At 53.1% G+C, this 18,944-nt stretch overlaps 1 protein-coding gene across 1 annotated transcript in view; it reads right to left on the bottom strand.

Annotated features, from left to right (window-relative positions):
- SYNPO (synaptopodin) overlaps window positions 1-11,107 on the bottom strand; it is a gene marked incomplete at its 5' end in the record, with an annotated part of 33,096 nt that extends 21,989 nt beyond the window's left edge. Inside the window, one exon of the mRNA XM_084252301.1 lies at window positions 10,708-11,107. Within this exon, the coding sequence (XP_084108427.1) occupies window positions 10,708-11,107 (400 nt within the window). The remainder of the gene's footprint in view (window positions 1-10,707) is intronic.
- Window positions 11,108-18,944: the final 7,837 nt, after the last annotated feature.

Raw genomic sequence — 18,944 nt, 5'->3', positions numbered from 1 at the left:
CAGATTCCTTCATAGGCTCTAGACCAGGCAGGCTGGATTCCATTGCCTACAACCCCTCACTGCAGCCCCTCGTGGTGCCTCGCCCTCCCTACACTCCAAACCTCCTCCAATTGCTCAGACCGGCCAAGCATGTCTTACCCCAGGGCCTTTGCACAGGCTAATGCTTTTACTTAGAACACTTTCTCCCCTCACCCCCTCAGTTGCCCCTTTCTGACCAAACTTCTCATCCTCTACATCTGTTTACAGGTCTCAGGGAGGGCCCGCCTGCCCTGGGAGGTCACATTCCTTTGCCATAGCACCTTCTGCCTCTCCTTCAGACTCTCAGAGTTATAATTCATCATTATTTGCCTTGACGTCAGTCTGCACTGCCCTGTGGTATGCAGCCCCCATCGGGCAGGGACCTTGGCTGTCATCTCTGCTATGTCACTTCCCCCTGGCCAAGGCCAGGCCTGAGGCTCAAAACACAGTTACTGACTGAATGAAGGAATCACTGCTCACATCACTACTGCAATGCCTGCTTCCTCCTTGGTGCTGTGACCTCACTCACCTAGGAAGCTGGGGCCTGCGGGGTGCAACTCTCTGTCCTTTGTGGGCACATGCTCTCTGAAATGGCATCTCCAGCTCTGTCTGTTGGGTTAAAACCAGATGGAACTTGGCAAAGGCTCTCTGAAAGGAGCATTACTCTGTCCACGTTCGAGGCCCAGGGATGGAAGGAGCCGCATGCAAGGGCACAAGTCAGTCTGGTGATGCCAGGACCCAGGCACAGCTTGAAGCCAACAACTGAGCTTCAGGCTCCATGGGGGCACCATCCCTCTGGACGAGGTGGGTGTGGAGTGGGGAGAAGAGAGAGTGGCTGGGTAGGATTCGGCCTCAGGCCCAGAGCCAGGGGAGGATGGGTGGGGGCCCCAGCAGAAGCCCTGATCAGGGCCTGGCAGCCAGGCACAGGGAGCCAACTGGCATAGGCTGGGTGGTGGCATGCTTGTCTCATGCATGTGACAGTCTATTTTTTAATCAGCACCCTTCCCATCCCCCAACTCCATGTGCCCTCCCAAAGGGTCCCATATCGGGAATGTGGGTCACCATGGGGATCAGTGGGAGGCTTCCCAACTGAGATGGAGCCCTTAAGTACAAAGCGGGAGGCAGGACCAGAGGTCCAGGAAGGAAGGAACCTCCTACCTGTGTGACCTTGAGCAGGTCCCTGAACTCTTTGACCTCGGTTTCCCCCATCTGTACCGCGATGGGAGGCACGCCAACCTCTGTGGGAGTCCATTACAACTCAGGCCTTGGGATCGGCGCAACAAGCTCCATGACCTGATGATGCCCATTCATCAGGCCCTGGCAAGAGCCCCTGTGCCCACAGCTCTCCCAGGGCACACTTGATCCTCCCTGACCTGCTCCCAGGGATGGGGGGAGGGGAAGAGAAGAGACTGAGCTGCTCGAGGGCTGACCTCCGAGTCCCCGGCCCCAGACTCAGTGAGGATCCTCCTTCCAGGGCCTAAGGGACAGAGATGACAAGGCTCAAAGAGGAATATGGCACAATCTTGGCTCCTCCGCAGCTCCACCCCTCCAGGAGAGCGAAAGAGACTTGTGCAGTAGTTACACACACAGGCTTTGGGGTCAGACTGCCTGGGTTTGCATCTGGCTACTTACCAGCTGTGCAACCATGGAAAACTCACCCTACCTCTCTGTGCTGGTTTCCTATCTGGAAAAGGTTGAAAATAACAATACTGACCTCCTAGAATTGTTTACAAGTAAAGAACTTGGAACACCACTGGCACATAGTAAGTAAACATAAACATTATCTGCTTTTTAAGAACTCTGGCTTTTATCTATTGAACCCTCGTAGTTTCCAAGAGATTTTAGTCCAGAGGATTAAATGTCGGGGTCTCATAACTGGCCTGTCTGTAGGGTTCATAACAGGCCTGCTCCTTCCTGATCCAGCCCCTTCTGCTGACCCCACATTTTTGATGTCTTCTGAGATCTTTCACAACCATGACCCCCTCCTGTCCTTCCTAGCCCATTTCACAGAAGCCCAGAACTAAAGCCTGAGCCCACGGAAGCAAAGGATTTGCCCTAGACCAGTCTAGATCTTTCTACAGTGCTCGTGCCCATCCTCCCACCATCGAAACCTGTTCCTGGCCAAACATCAGCAAGTAGTTTATACCAAAATATGATGAGTCTTGAGTGAGTGTCCATCTGATCAAAACATGACAGTGCTATTAATAAGTAATAGTTATTTCTTTTAGCATTTAACCTCATCTCATTTCATTTTCAGAACAACAATACAAGATAGAGTCTGTTATTGTTTCTGTTTTACAGATGGGGAAACAAAAGCCTCCAGAGGTATCATAACACCTCAAGATCTCCCAGCTAGCAGGAGGAGAGCCTGGGGTCCGACCTCAGAATCTATGTATTGGCTGCCTAGAAAGCAGATTAGCCCAGGCAAAGACTGATTTTGCTCCTACAGCAGCCCTGCATGGCTGGGTGGGTGGGGTAGGGTCAACACAGCACTGTACTATCAGGCTCACCAAGTGGAAAAGATGAAGCTAGGATGGTGGAATTTCAGGCAGTGGCCAGTTGGTAAAGATTTCACTCCCGAGAGAGAGGACTTTTGTAAGCCTCTGGAATTACAGGGCGCGAGGTTGTCCCTGCGCTGACTCCTCCTCCGGCCACTCTGGTAGTGACTGGGCCCCAGAGTCCAGGGACAGTTCACAAAGGACTCTGAGCTCACGCCCACACTCACACAGGCCCAACTCAGGGCCTGGATTCCTTTGGGTCTACAGCCTGAAGCCCTGAGGGGTGAAGACATTTTGATGACCTACAGCCACGGCTTCCCCATCCTCCATCCCCAGCTCCTAGTTTAGACCATTTACCATCCTCTGACCCAAATCCCTCCCAGACCTCTCAGATTCTTCCAGACCCTTGCTCCGGACACACGACTTTTCACTATGAATTTGACTGTGATCACTCCAAATAGAGGCCTTCCCTGACCACCGACACAATATCACCTCTCCAATTACTCCCCACCTTAGGAGCATGATCTTTTTAAAATATCACTTGTTAACATATTTCTTTCTCTTTTTTCTTGTCTATCTCCCCAAATACAATGCAAGCTCCTTGAGGGCAGGCACTCATCTGTCTATCTTCCTCATTACTGTAACCTCAGCATCTCAGGGCCCTCCATACCCCCTTACTAGCCAGGGACACTGAAGTCCATGCCGAATAAGGGATTTGCCCAAGGTCACACAGCAAGCAAGCAGCACTGTCAGCCTGGCATCTAGATCTTTGCACTGCAACCCAGAGCACTTGGCCTGCCCCTAACCCACCCCAACTGACCCTCTGCTGGCTTATCTCCGCCCTATCACCACAGCACAATGAAGGCTAGAGCCTGCATGACCTGACAACAGTGCCCCTCCACTTCCCCAGGGGCCGCCGTGCCCCAATCTGGGCAGCCCTGCCTGCTTCCCCCAGTCCCTCCCTTCCTGGCACCAGCAGCTCGGATGAGCTCATGTCTGGAAGCCTGGGAGCTGCCTGGAGGAAAAGGTACCTCCCGGCCCAGGCCCCGAGGCCTTGGGGGAGGTCAGATGGGCAGGTGGAGAGTGCTGACCCCAGCCCAGCCCACTTTCCAGAGCTGGGCAGTGGGCTCAGAAGATGAATGTCGACATGGAGTGGGGGCAAGGCCCTGGGTGGAGATGAGATGGAGAGGAGACTCTTCCTTACTTCTCTCTCCACTACTTGGGCCCCTCCCATTTATCCAGGACCTTCCCCTTCCTAAAAAAAAAGAGGGCCCTGCTTCTTCTATTCACAGAACTGCCCCAGGCAAATATCTCTTTCCCTACTCAGCCTCAGTTTTCCCAACTATAAAATGGGGACATAAGGTAAAATGTTGACTGAAGAGGCTAAGGATCCACTGGGAGCCAGGTACCTGAACGCCACAGGCCTATTTCTCTTTTTGTCACCATTAGGGAAGAAGTTAAAGGCATTATTTTATCAGGTAAATGCTGTTTCCAACCCCAGTTGGAATTTAATTCCAGTTTAATTCCAGTGCTGGTTGGGGTGGAGGAGAGCTGGCCTCTGGCCTGAAGAGTGGGGGGCCAAGATAGCTCAGCAGCAAACAATTTACCTTAGGGAAGTTCTCTGAGTATCAAACTAGAATGACCCTTGTCCATCCCCTCACAACAGGGGGATGGAGGAGCAAAGAGGAGAAGGAAACAACTTATTTCTTATGGCAACAATGGGAGGGGACCCCTCAAGCAAAGTACATTTTCTTCTGCCTTGAGGAGACCCCTCCCACAGCTTGAAATAATATGGTAAGTAGCTGAGGAGATCATCAGTTTCAGTTTGTGGCTCAGCCCCACAACACACCAGGGGGCCATGCCTGGGGGTGGTGACAGACAAGCTGCCCCAGCAAGGTTTCCATTCCCTGGGCCCCTTGATCCACATCCTATCCTACCCCACACTTGCAACATGGCAGGGGTTCGGGCACCCTCTGACTGCCCCCACAGATCCCACTGTTATAGAGCAGCGACATCCTTTTCCCCCTAACACCACCAGCACTGCTGCTTCAAAGCAGTGTTTTCTCTGGGGTCACTGGTGCCACCTGCCACTCAGGACAGGGTAGGTAGTGCGACATGCTGCTGCCCCACTCAGCTCCTGTCCCTTGCAGACGAGCCAGACATGGGACAGGGGGAGCTCCCGGTGCAAATCTGGAATAAGCCCATACTCTGGGTAGGGCCAGGGAGGAGAGAGAGCCTTTCCCCCAGATTCTTCAAAATGATCTGTGAGACACTGGATGGGGAGGTCCCTGAATCTACAGCACAGGGGTTCTGGGGCCTCCTTCCTAAACTTGGCAAACGGGACCATCTTAGGCGCCTTGCGTGAATATGATGTGGAGCCCTTAGCACCGTTCCTTCTCCCTGGTAGCGCTCAGGAAAGGCCTCGGTGTCACCAGGTAAGACTTGGGTGGGAGGTGTTGGGTCTTAAGAGTGGGTATCCTCTGGGCGCCCGCACTGCCGGCCTCTGGCACCCCGCCCGCGGCGAGGGGTGAGGGCCGGACCCAGTACACTACGTTCCTGCGCCCGCAGGCGCGCGAGTGGTCAGTCCCCGCCGAGCCAGACCTGATGTTCCCGGGTCGAGCCTGTACGAGCTTTCCCAGAGGAGTGTGGGGACGCAGCCCTGTGGAGGGTCCACCCAAGAATCAGGGGTTGCTCAGCCCCCAAATATGCCTGAGGGTTGGGGCTGGACAGGTGGAGACCCCACACACAGCCCCAGAGAGCAGCTTCCCCGCGTCGGGGCGTTCGGCGCCCGGAGTTGCTTCTGATTTCTCCCACCCCCTCACCGCGCAAATGGGGAAACTGAGGCCCAGAGGGTGGCAGCGACCGGGTCGCCCCGAGTGCGGGGGCTGGAAGCCCGATGTGCCACTCCACCTGGGCGACGTCGGAGCCGCACCGGCGGGGAGTGGCGAGGCTCGCGGAACGCCCGCACCCCTCGGAGCCAGAGCCCCCGACTCACCTCCAGCCGCCGCTCCCCGCCGCGGAGTTCACTGGCGCCACCGCCTCAGCGCACCTGGCCGCCTCCGTCAGCGCGCCCCGCCCCAGACGGCCGCCCCCCGGGCCCGCGCGGAGTCCCCCGCGCGCCGCAACCTCCACCCTCAGCGCCTAGCGGGCCGCGCCGGGACCGGGAGCCGAGCCGGGAGGGCCGGGCGGGCAGGCAGCGCTTCTGCAGCCGCTCCCCGGGGCCCTAGCGCCGCCCACCCGCCGCCCCGCCTATCCTCGGAGGGGCGCGCCCTCCCCCCGGGCGCGGCCTGCGGTCTCCCCCCGCTGTCCCGCCCACGGCACCCCCCACGTCTTTGTGCTGCCACCCCCATAACTGACACCACCTCCCCACCTGTTTCCTTGCAGACCCACGTGCAGCAAGTACACCCTCTCAGCCCAGCTCTCCCTGTTCTCAGTCTCCTTGCCTGGAGTAGCTGTCAACCTGGGTAGCGCTTAGACAAACCCGGCTAAAGAGAGGGGCCACCTCCAGGGCAGGCGGGCATTACCCCCGACTGAAGGCGTGGGCCAGCAACAGGGCAGTGATGGTCCCTTGGGCTTCAGTGGCTCGTGCAACTCAGTGCCGTTTGGATTGAGCTCAGGAGAGACACCGAGCACCAGAGTCATATGAGGATGCTCTTCAAAGTGGAGACTCCCACCTTTGGGGCTGGGGGGGTGGGGGCCAGGGCAGGTGGTGGGCTTGGAAACAGGACTCTATCAAGCAACCTTCATTTTCCCAAGAATGTGGAAACAAAACCACATTTGGAAAAAATACCAGCCTGTGTTTTCACCCAAATTTCCCTGGGTTCCAAGTGCCCCACCCTTCCACCAGGGTGGTTCCACTTTCATCTTGATAGCAAGATTCTGTGTTTAGATTTCTGCTAAAGGAATTAGAAATGTGCTGATGTAAGCCCACCCCATGAGGCTCAGAGAAGTGAGGGGCAGGTAGCCTGGGTTGAGGAGCAGCCCTTTCCCCCTTGGGTGGGCTCAGCAGGCGGTCAGACGGCCCCTCCCATCCCTTGGCTGGGCCTCATGGGCTGCGGAGGAGAATTCCTTTGATGGCAGCGCTGCCCCAGGTAGATGTGAGGGCCACAGTGGGGGTCTGGGGGGAGGTGGCATCAGGCAGGGTGTTGCCTGCCCTGAGAGTACATGTGCTGTGAATGTGGCCACAGCCCATGTGGGAAACCAGAAAATAAACTGTGTGGGAGAGAGAGAGGCTTGGATGACTGCGTGGGTGGGTATGAAAGGGAAAGAGCCGGGAAAAGGAAAGGAAGGAGGACAGAAAGTGGTTGGCACTGTACGTAGGTGTGTGATGGTGGGTGTGCAAGAGTGGATATGCCTGTCGGGGGGAATGTGCATGCAAGGGATATTTCAGTGTATGTGTGCAAGCAAGAGAGCATGGAGAAAAGAACTGCTTTTAAACCTGCATGTGAGCTTGTATGTTTTCAGGTGGACTGCAGCTGTGTGCAAATATGATATCCATCCACACGTGAAAGTTTGTCACACATGGATGGGGTTCTGTGGGAAGTGTGTGCCAGTGTATATCCCATGCACAGATGTGTGGGTGTGTTAAGGACATGTGTGTGCCTGCATGCAGATATGCACGTGCACACACCAGTCACTGCACAAGAACAGAGAGTGTTTGGGGATGTGTGAGTGTGTATGCACATGAGGCACATGTGAACTGTTGCATCCAGCACTTGGACACCATCACCCTCCTACTACGGTCACCTGGCATGGGGAGGAGGCAGGACGGCATCCTGCCCAGCCTCCCATTCTTTCTGCCCTCCCTTCCACCGCCCTGAGCACTGGGGGCCTTGTCCTCAGCCCAGTGTGCACTATCAGCTCTTATCTTGGGCCTGTGGCATGGCTCATCAGATAGCCCCATCTCCACCCACACCACAGAGACTTGAAACAATGACCACAGAGTTTAAAAGACCTTCAAATCGTCTAGATACCCCAGGCCCCAAAAAATGAAGTGGAAGGAAGGTAGCACTCCCAGTATCCTAAAGGCCAATGATAGGTTGGATCAGGCCCCAGGTCCCCAGTGTATACAGGAGGAGGGAATGTGGCTCAGCAGGATCCCCCACCATCCCCCAGAGCCTGAACAACCTTTTCCCAGCCCCAGGTGGGTGGAAGAACACAGCCTGCTGTCTTGTCTCCATGGAGACGAGGCAGCTCAGAGGGGGATTGAAAGCCTGGGTCCATACCTCCCAAGGTTCAAATCCGGCTCCTCCACCCACAGGCCTGAGACTTGACAGCTCATTTAAATTCTTTGTGCCTTAGTTTCCTTGTATATAAAATAAATAAGTATGGAATTCATAGGGTTGTTTAGAGAATGAAATGAAGTAACCCATACAAAGCATTTAGCCCGGTGCCTGGCAGTTGAACTGGGAGATAGAAGCCTGTGTTTCAGCCCTAACTTTGCCACCAACATGCTGTGTGACCTCCAATGGGTCACTTGCCATCTCTTCAGAATCTCTCTCAGTCTCTTGTTGAAAGCGCTTTTTGTGAGCCCTACTAACTATGACAAGCTGAGACTGTGGGACAGCTGAAGTGGTGGCTCTGAGGCCCATCTAGTGCTGGCTGAGAACGGATCATGAGCCATACCTGACACTTGCCTCTCCAAATGTTTCCTCTCAAATTGGAAGTAGCTGATGGCAAGAAGCAAGACGTGGTGGCTGTTCACTTCAACTCTCTGCACCCCCTGACACTCCAACCTGGCAGGGACTCTGTTCTGCCCTCCTCAGCTAACATTCAGGCATTAGGGGGATGGCACCAGTACTACCCACCCTAACTAGTGGAACCCCAGGCAGAAGATGCTGACCCATACCTAAAACTGTCAGTGACACCCCAGAGAGAGAGGGGTAATTGAAGAAGCATAGGTGGAATTATCTGAAGACACTTCTGATCCTCTGCTGGTAATGGGGGGAAAGTTTAAAAAGGTGCCCTAATTAATAATCTGGCTGCTCCACATGGCTCTTCCCTCCAGAGACAAGGGACTCAGGCCACTTCTTTCCCAGAGGAGCAGAAATGCCAGTGTAGGCTCTGACCCAAGACCACCTAGATTTGTACTAACCTTCGAGACCCAGCTTCTTCCCTGCTTCTACCTCCAAAAAGTCTTCCCTGCCCACTCCATTCTCCTGAAGTCACTCCTGCCCCCTCTGTTTCTAGAAATGTTCAGGACAGAAATGGATGACCATATGCCTGGACATTAGAGAGAGAAGTGGACCCCATTGTGAGGCAAGAAGAATCTTATTTAAGCTCCAGCAATGTGACCTTAGGCAAACAATGTAAGTCTCTAACTCTCAGTCACTTCACCTGTAAAATAGGGAGAATAATAGCTGCCTTGAAAGTCTACAGTGAGATCCAGGAGAATGAGATGCTATGAAATGACCTAGCGCCATGTAAGAAATCAATATTCATTAAAGGGGGAGGGGGCCTTTCTCCCCCTCCGCCATTGCCTTTGCACGCCAGGGTGTCAGCAAACACCTTCCCCTTATAACTCTGAATCAAATGACAGCTAAGAGTAGAGGCCCAAACTCAAAAGGCTGTGATTGGATCGTGGCTTAGCAACTTGCCAGCCCTGAGTCTGGGACAAGTAAGTCACTTATCTTCTCTGAGCCTCGGTCTTCTCATCTGTATAATGGACATAGTGATACTGTTCCTCGCGGGAACTGTTATGAGATAAAATGGGTAAAGCACTCAGCACAATGAACCTACCACACAAGTGCTTAACAAATAATAACTTGTATTGTCAAACTGATGACAATCATTTAGATTATCACCTATATCCCTCATACAATTATCTAGATTATTCTAGAATTTCCAAAACACTGCCACATCTAAGAACATGGCAACCTCACAGCAGCTCTATTAGGGAGATAGGGCTCATATTTTCATTTTATTTTCAGATGAAGAAATTGCTGGGGTTGGCTAGTCAGCATCAGGTCTAGAACAAGCAGGCATGTCTCCTGATCCCCAGCTATGGTCTATGAGGAGGTGGGAGCAGCCCTGGGGCTTCAGGCTCCCAGGGACCTACATTGGACTGATTCTGGTGTGAGGGCCAACCTCCAAGTTCAAGGCGGCTGGGCCCTCCCAGGCCCTCCTTCCTCCGCGGATGCATTGAAGGCCCCTTCCATTTCCCTGCGTGACCCAAGCACGGCAGGAATGGTGACCATGGGGGGTGGCCAGAGCCTGGAGAGAATTATTTCAGAAAAGAGAGTGGGCGGATGCTGGTGAGATGCCAGCCAGGCGTCAGCGACGCCTGCAGAGAAATGAAATGTTTCTTCAGTTTCCTGACGCACAAGCCCTCCCAGGCCTGTGTCCCCCACACTCCCTGTACCCCCGGGATCTGCTGGCAGCAGCTCCCGCTCAGCTGAGCATGGCTCAGCTCATGTCCTCCGCATCTGGACCCACTTCAGTGTTTCCATGGGCCCGTGGTGGAGGTGATTCAGTGTGCGTTTCCCACCCTACTCTGAGACTCCAACCACGTAGAAGAAAACTATTATTGTTTCTTCCTTCTTTCCATGCATTGCACACCCCCACTTGCTGTCCTCAGTTCTCCACTGTAGCCCAGGCGATATGGACCCTGTCTTGACTGGATATCAAGGCCAAGGGAGGGAACACAGGTTGAGCTCAGCCACCTACAGCCTAGGGGAGAAGAATCTTCCTCGCTCTGGGACTCAGTTCTCCCCTTCCCTGACTTGTAAAATTAGGTCTGAATTGGTTAAAGGCTCTAGTCTCTCCGTCAAATGCTCCATGGAGGCGGTGACCAAGGCTGTTTTGCCCGGTGCTGTCTCCCAGGACCATTGGTATCTGGAGCAAGTGGGGATCCTGCCGCATCAGTGCTGGGGCCTCCACTGTCATTTGTTACCACAAGGGATTGAAGGACAAACAAGCGTAAGAGATGGACTTTTTAAAAAACATAGCATGATAAAATGCCTCTCTCCCACTGCCCTTCTCACATGCCCTCTTTGGCAGGGAATAGCGTGGGCTTAGATGGGGCATAGCTGGACCCATACATACATATCAGCCTCTCCAGCTGCTAATCTGGGCGAGCCCATGGCACTGGGCTCGATAACATGCTGTGGGAAAACATGACCAAGAGCCCCAAGTTAAAGACTTGTGGGTCTCCTGTAAGTCTGGCAGTCCAGGGGAAAGGGACATGACTTACCTGGTTTCTGGGCAACCTTGGACCCGGGGCCAGATCTGGGGCTGGCTACCATCACTTGCCGGATCTTCACCAGGTCCCAGTCCTGGATGGCCCTGTCTTCACGCTGGGGAGCCCCTTGTGTCTCTCTGGGGCAACTGGGTGGCTGGACATCCAGGGCTCTGGGCAGCTGTGGTGCCCCTTGGGTAGCTTGGCAGGCAAAGTTATCCTCTCTCCTGCTGGCCAACCTGTCTTCCTCCCGGTCCATGAGCCCTGCCTCACTCAGCAGGCCCTCCTCACCACCACTATCCTCAGCCTCCAGGGCCAGACACCTGTAGCTCCCATCAGGGATCCCGAAGGCGCAGGGAGCAGGCCTGCCTTCACTAGATCCGAGGGGTGGAGGTGGGAGGTGGGGGCCCAACATGGTGTCACCTCTGCTCAAAGATGCAGAGATGCTGGGGCCTGGGCCACCGTGGGAACTCTAGTCTCCGCTCCTTCCTTGGCTGAGTCACAGGGCTGAGGTGAGCTCCAGCTTCAGAGCCTTCCCGGGCTGGGCAGGGTAGTGGGCCTCCAAGCCCTCTTTTGCAGCTTGTGTCTGGTCTGTGAAGATTATATCTGCACAGGGAAAAAGAGACAGCTCATTGGATGCTCCAGGCTGGATTACTGAGACCTGTATACCCTAAGGTGTTAGGGTGGCCCTGAGAACAGAGGGATTTGGGGCACAGGTTCCACATGTCCCCAGGAAAGTCCCAGGCTTCAGCCATTTAACACCCCAAATTTGTGTCTTATCCTTATGCCACCTGACACTTTATTTGCTTAATTTGTTCCCTTAAATCAACTTTAAGTAACTTACTTCTATTTCTTTAGACTTACATTAAGCAATAATTTGCAGGAAAACCACAAGTATGTTGTGCTAAGTCATTTCCTCCCCCCCAATACACATTAAATAAATATCTAGCTATTTAAAAATACTTATCTGGGCACCGCCTAAAAGGAATTCTTTCACATGCCATCAAAGGTACATATGCCACAAGAATCACAGGAATAGTGGGTATCGGGCACAAGACCAGGGCCAGGGGCCCCCTGAGAAGGCTGTGCGCCAAGGGAGACTGTGCGCTTTAGGGACAGGCTTTGCGTTCACGTGCCCTCTCTGAGCCTGGCCTTCCCCATCTGTAAAATGGGGCTGTAATATAGCAGTCCCCTCCCTCTTTGCCCATGGGATGCATTCCAAGAGCCCCAGAGGATGCCTATAATGGTGGATAGCATTGTTTTTTCCTATGCGTACATACCCACCTAGGATAAGGTTTAAGTTATTAATCAGCCACAGTAAGAAACTAACAACAACAATGACTAAGAAAATAGAACAATTATAAGAATCTATTGTAATAAAAGTTATATCCATGTGGTCTCTAGCTCTTAAAATATCTTTTGGATGTAATATTTTCAGAGTGCACTTGAAACAGCAGGAAGTGAAACCTCAATGGGGGGCCAGTGTACCCCCAGGTAGTGTGACCTTGGGGATTAAGTGAGAAAGTGCATGCAGGTGACTAAGCACAGTTTCTGGGATGAAACTTAATGCATGCAGGCTATTCTTTCAGTCCACAAGAATTTCTTGAGCTCCTATTATGTTTCAGACACTGTTAAAGGTGCTAGAGATACAGTGGGATAATGGCATGGCTAAAGATACAGTACTTTGGCTCACGAAGCCTTAAAATCTGGTGGGGGAGCTGTGAGTGAGAATCAGAACAATAGCAATAATAGTAGGATTATTTATATATGTTAACGAGCATGTTCCTCTAGGAGTGAGGGGATTGAGGCTTCCTGTGAGAGATGGAGGAGGGGATAGATGCGAGAGAAATTTGGGCGGAAGAGTTGGCCGGGCTGGGAGGCAGATGGAGGGTGGGTGTGGAGGAAGAGGGAGGAGTCTAGGATGCAGCCCAGGTTCGTTACTCTGGTGACAGCGTGATTTTGTTAATAGAGATCAGTAATAAATGGAAAAGAGCAGGTGTTCCGGGGATCAAGGAGAGGAGTTAGGTTGGGGGTTTCCGGGGGAAAGGAGCATGGTCCGCTCCATGCAGGACCTGGAGAGTTCCAGGCTGGAGACATAAGTGTGAGAATTGTTGGTGCAAGCATAGGGTGGGGGACAAGAACCCTCAGGGTGGGCAGGGAGAATCTAAGACGAAGCGATGGCTGATGACCATGGGAAGAAAGCTTGGAATTCCTAGATTTTGGTGAACAGTTCTGATTCCACTACTGTTGTGTGAACTTGGGCAAGTGGAACTCTCTAAATCTTGTTACCCAATTGCAAAATGCAGAAAGAAGAACACACACTGACAAACCTGGCAGCCGTGAATCTGAGAACCACAGAAGCCTGTGGACTCTGCACCCTGCACTGACCTCAAGGCTGCACACCAGACCCCTCTGGCAGGGCCCAGACACCCCCACCCCAGGCTCGTCAAGGCCTTGGCTTTTGGTTGCAGCTGGGCCAGGAGAGACTGGCTGGCAAAGGGAAAGGTAAGCGCATCGTCGGGTCTGAGGGAAATCAGCAGCAACCTGCGAAAGGCAAACGTGACAAAATCTGGAAGATAACAGCAGCTGGTACCACAAGCACGGACATCAGTCCGAGGAGGCAGCCTTTGCCTGGGGAAGAGCAGGCGCTCAGATACAGAACACCCACACCCGGGCAGTGTTCCACACTTAGAGTTATTGCAATAAATCCTCATAGCACTACAAGGAGGGTACGCATTTCAGAGGTTAAGGACCTCGAGGCTCAGTTAGGCATAGTGACTTAGGGCCTAACTCACACTCCTGGTAGGAGACAGGCCGGGCAGGCGGTCCTGACTCTGTAGCCAGGATCGGAGTCTCAAAGGCACTTGAGAGATGGCTCCAGGGCCCTATTCCTGTCCAAATTCTTTCTCACTCACCAGCTGTTGCCAGATTTCTACCATTAGAGTTTCAAAGAATCTCAAAATCTCACAAAGGCCAGCAGAATTCAAGAGACCTAGATGTGTGCAGAGCCCGAGCCCGCAGACTTTTACACCCCAAAGAGCAAGGGTGGGGTTGAGTCAGACAGTGCAGGAGGGTCTGGCCAGCCCTGGTGTTGCAGGATGCATGATTCAAAGCCCTTGGAGGGCCCCCTTCCCCCTCTGTCCCATCCGATGCACCCCCATACGGCCAGATGGCAGGAGGCAGAAAGAGGGGGTGTGGGGGCAGGGCTCCCTCTGAAGCCCGGCAGGGGCCTCTCCTCCCTCTCTCCTGGCTTCTGTTTTGCTGTATTTGACGGTGGCCACGGTTTCCAGGAAAGAAGAGAGAGGCGGAAAAGTTAACTTTCCGCCACCCACACAAATATTTTTGGCCGGCGGCGCCTTGTCTTCACACTGCCAAGGCAAGAGGGAGGAGGGCTTGGCAGGAGCACTTTAAAGCACGTCTCCTTCTGAGGAGGGAGGACTCCCAACCCAGTCTGGGGCCCTTGGCTGGGAAGACTCACCCTGCTAGGAGCTCAGGGAGGAGGAGGGGGCCAGGACCATGACCATAATAAGAGCCCCCACTTACAGAGCATTACCAGGCCCTTTACCTAACACTTCTGTGGGACAGGTGTGTGGTCTGTCTACAAATGAGGAAACTGAGGCACAGAGAGGCAAATTCCACATCCAGAGGCGTGCAGGTTGTGAATGGAACTCCTAGGTCCTGGGCCGTAACCTTCCGCTCTCTGTGGCTACAGACTCTGACCCTCAGAACCCCCAAGTCGGCTGAGCTCAGGAACAGTGCACACTTGTGTGTGGGCACACCTCCACTGTGGGCCTATTCCAGTCTCAGCAGAGATGGGAGGGGCTCCCCCAAATTCACACCCCTCATGTGGCCACAGGCGGTAGGACATGTAACTGGGAAAGCTCGACTTACGGAGTCCAGCAAACCCACAGTCCTCATCCCAAAGACAGGAGCTCTGAGTCCAGAGAGGGGAGGGTTCGCCCAGGTCGTGCTGCAAGTCAGGTGCAGGCCTGGATCCCCCGACGGTCAGCCTCCCCTCTCCCCCATGAGTCTAAGCAGGGCCCAGGGCAGTGTACAGTTCCTGCCCGTGCATCTGAGAACCTCCCGGGACATCCCGAGGACTCCTTTGTTGTTGGCATCTACGTTGGGGCGCCTGGAGTAATGTAGCCTTGGGAGCTGCATGTCCCTTCTGCTGTTCCCTGTGTGATGGGGAAAGTGCACTTGCTTTGCAATCAGATCTGGGTTCAAATTCTAACTCTACCTTCAGTGGTAGCCTGACCTGGGGCAGATCTCCCCATCTTTCTAAATTTTGGGTTCACCACCTGTAAAATGGCTCAAAATAGGGCCAAATGCACAGGTCTGTTGTCATTCAAAATACAGGCTCCTGCCTTCCCTGGGCAGCGAAGGGGGACACCTGCTGGGTGCTGCTCACCCCAATGACTCTGGCCTTGCCTGCCCTCCTGGCGTTCGGGCCTGAGCACTCAGTGTGAGCAGCCAGGTGAGTATAAAGCATGGCCTGGCCTCTCCCTGATTCCCACTGATCCGCAGTGTCCTTAGCCTGTTATGTGGCTGCAGAGAAATGTGAAGGGGGGCAGGCTGAGAACCAGTGCTGAAGTAGGTACATGGCAGGGGTCAGGGCTTGAGATTCTAGTGTTGGCTCCCACTTAGTCACTGAGTCCTGCTGGGGAAAATCAAGGATTTGATGCTATAGGTGGAGAGAAGGGAAGCGGTCCAGGTAGATTAAACCCTCAATCCTCTGAGATCCTTCTGTCCCAGATATCTCTCTGTCCCAGATATGCCTGGCCTCCTGACCTGCAGTCTCTCCCTGGCTCCATCCTACACTAGGTCTGGTCCATTTCCTGAAGGGCAGCTCTGACCATGTTTCTTCCCTGTTCAAGAACCCTCCATGGCTCCTCATTGCTCACAGAACAAAGAAAAGTAACAAACAAAGGGAAACGCAGGTGCCCGAATCGTGAGTGAGGGTAGGAAGGAGGGCTTCTGGGGACAACGACACTTCCATTGGCTTTGAAGGACTTTGACAGGAAGAGCTTCACATTCTGATGGACACAGCGTACTCTGTTCATTAGGGCCCAGGGAAGGCAAGAAGGCAGGGTGATTTGGGGATAGATCCTGAGAACCGTATGGGCCCGGATAGGCTGAGACCCAGTTTGAGGGGTCGGAGGAGCAGAGGAGGAGAGGCAAGCAAGGAGGGAAGGTGGCCCGATTGTGACGGGTTTCACTTGCCTGGCACTTGGAGAGACGATGTCGGGGACAGACTTGTCGGAGTGGGATGGGGTGACCAGAAGGCCCAGCACTGGGGTGCAAGGCCAGAACCAAAGGTGAGAGGCTGAAACAAGGCTGGCGTGCAGGAATCCTACGGGTGGAGCGTTTTAGAGCCGTTTCCTCACACCTGGCTCAGTGCCAGGCACATAGTAACAATAACAATGATAATCACTGATGTTTATGGAGTGTTTACTGTGTCAGGTGCTATTCCAGACACTCCGTGCGCACTAACTCATTTGAGCCTCATCACCACCCTGTAAGGAAGGTGCTATTATTAACCCCATTTTACAGATAAGGAAATGGAGCTTGCGTGACCTGCCAAGTTCAGACAGCTAGTGAGTGTCTGAGTCACGGTCATATCCTGACAGTCTAGCTCCAGATAACACTCCTATCCATGATGCTGTACTATCTCAATAGTGTAAGCAGCTACTGAATGGATGGATGAGTTAATGAATCAATAGGAGGGACGGTGGGAGGATGGGAAGATGGAAGGGAGAAGGGAGAGGGAGAAGATGATCCCAGTGCTTGGGACTTGGCCTCACACATAGCAGTCACTCGGGAAGTATTTATCTAGTAGAATAATGAATGTGACAGAGGAATTAAGTAAATGCATGACCTAGGGGTAAAAATGAAGTCACCCTGGGGGAAGAGGTAGCTCAGACCTGGCCTGGATGGCTCAGTGTGCTCTGCCCCACCCCATTCTGCCCCACCCTGCTTGGCAGTACCTTGGCTTCAGGAGTGGGGTGGGGTCCTCAAGAAACTGAGCTGGGAATGTGTTTCCACCTTGCTTTTCTCTCCCAAGATGGGAATGGGAGTCAAGGTGGAGTGGGGGCTTTCTTCCCCATAGTGTCTGAAGGGGAGTCTTCAGTCCCTCTAATTTTCTGGACCGGGAAGCGTGAAGTCTGGCATTCACCATCACCTTGCTATGTGTTCCAGGAAGAGTGGCTTCCTTTCACTGGACCTCAGTTTCCCCAGTGCAGAAGACCTTGGGCAGAGGTGGAGAAGAAGGCTGGCAGCCAAGTTTGAAGTTAAGTCCCACCTGGACCTGCCCTGTCCCTATACTTTTCAGGGGTAGAGTCCATGTCAGGGGGATATGCAAGCATGACCCTGTGTTTTCAACCCCTCTCCCCAGACCAACAATACAGAATGACCAACCCTGGCCTCGTGCCCTCTCATCTCAGCATCCAGCAAGCAGCTCTGACCTCTCCTCCCCTCCACTCACCCACTTCCGGGGCAGAAGGAGCCTGATGGCCATCATAGGAAGCTAGGGGGAGCCCTGGAAGCATCCAGATACCATCCCTTGGTAAGAGCCTGGGAAGAAGTCCTCAAGCTGGGTATGCCAGGTGGTCTTAAGAAAGAGGAGGGTCAGCCTGGCCTCAGCTCAGCCCTGTGATGACTGGGCAACTGACCCACTCCATCCTGCTGAATTTCAGTTGCCTGCTGGGTAGAATGGAGAGTCAGTTATTCACCTATTCAATTCATCCATTTGACACATATCCCTGAGGCCTGCGGTGTGCTGTCCTCTATTTTAAGTGCTGACAGTATACAATGAACAAAAGAGAAAGAAATCCTGCCCACAGCAGCTCAGATGTTGGCCAGGGTGGATGGACAATAAACAAATAAGAAAGTATGTTGGGTGGTGAGAGTGAGATGGAAAAATAATCAAGAACTAAAGGGGGCAGGAGAGTAGCGCTATGTGTCAGGAATATGTATTAATGTGGAAACCTTGACAGATGCCACTCTTTTGTGCACGGTATAGGTCTTTCCAGTGCACTATTATGTCAAATTCTCATATGCAGTTATAAAATCAACAGTAGGTGGCAAACAGGATATGAGGCTTGCAAACCCCAGGGAGGTCTATTTCTCGGGCTAGTATTCCAATTGCTTGATTATTCATCGTTCTAGAACCTTCATGTTTTGCTTTGAACATGCCTACCATTTAAGAGTATTTTTTATCATCGGGCATATAAAAGTATGATGCCATATATTAGCATTACTTCTTCAAGAATGTTCTTTTCCAAATTCATTAAATTGATAGGGCATCTCCTCAATGTAAAACCCACGTCATACAATGGGCTTGAGGCTAATGGTAGTGATGTTATATATTTATTGTGAAGATTCAGTAAGATAAGACTTATCAGTGCTTAACAGGATGTGTCTGTGGTCATAATAATCATTATTTTTTTGTTAAGAGGTGACTGAAGAGTTACCACTTATTGGTCACCAATGCCTGTGCACTGGACGCTGTACAGGTACATCAATTATCATTTGTCTATTCCCCACAATACCCTTATGAGGCAGGCACCTGGTCTCCCCATTTAACAGATGAGGAAACCAAGGTTCTGGAAGGATGAGTCTCTGCTCATGGTCTTAGAGCTGAAAAACAACCAAGCTGGGACCTGGGGTGATCACTGGGTGTTCACTGAGGGTCCAGGGAGAGGGATGCTGGACAATGCAATGGAACCTTCATTCTGGCCCTGGCTCTACCACTCCCTCTGTCACCTTTGCCATCTCCCTCCAATCCTGGGTCTTGGCTACCCCCAACCCCACATTTTCAGGGCTAAAATTTGGCTTTCCAAGTGCCCTTCCAGCTCTGGATTGCCCCTGATTCCCAGCATGAGAACACCGGGGACTGGAGCCCATTCCAAATGGAGTTGTCAAAGCCAGCCGGCCCACAGAATCAGCCAAGTCCCCTGAGCGTCACATCTATTTCTGCCACGCTGGGTTTATAAATATGTGGGCCAGGGAACCAGCTTTGGAGGGCCTGAGGAAACTGAAATCATGGCTATTAATAAAGAACTTAGGCTGGCTGGGGCCCTGGAGGTGTGTGGCGGGGCCAAGACCAGTGTGGAAAACCATAAGCCGGGGTTGCATGCAGCCCAGTTTCCTCCTGGACATACAAGAAAATGGAGACCAGAGAGCAGGGACTTGCCCTGAGCCACCTGGGGCCACAGTGGTCAGAGGTGGCCAGCACCCCAGGGCCCTGGCTG

The sequence above is a fragment of the Talpa europaea genome, assembly GCF_964194135.1.
Source record: "Talpa europaea genome assembly, chromosome: 13".
NCBI lineage: Eukaryota > Metazoa > Chordata > Mammalia > Eulipotyphla > Talpidae > Talpa > Talpa europaea.
Note: the sequence above shows the minus strand (reverse complement) of the source record. Positions and strands in the feature narration are given on the sequence as shown.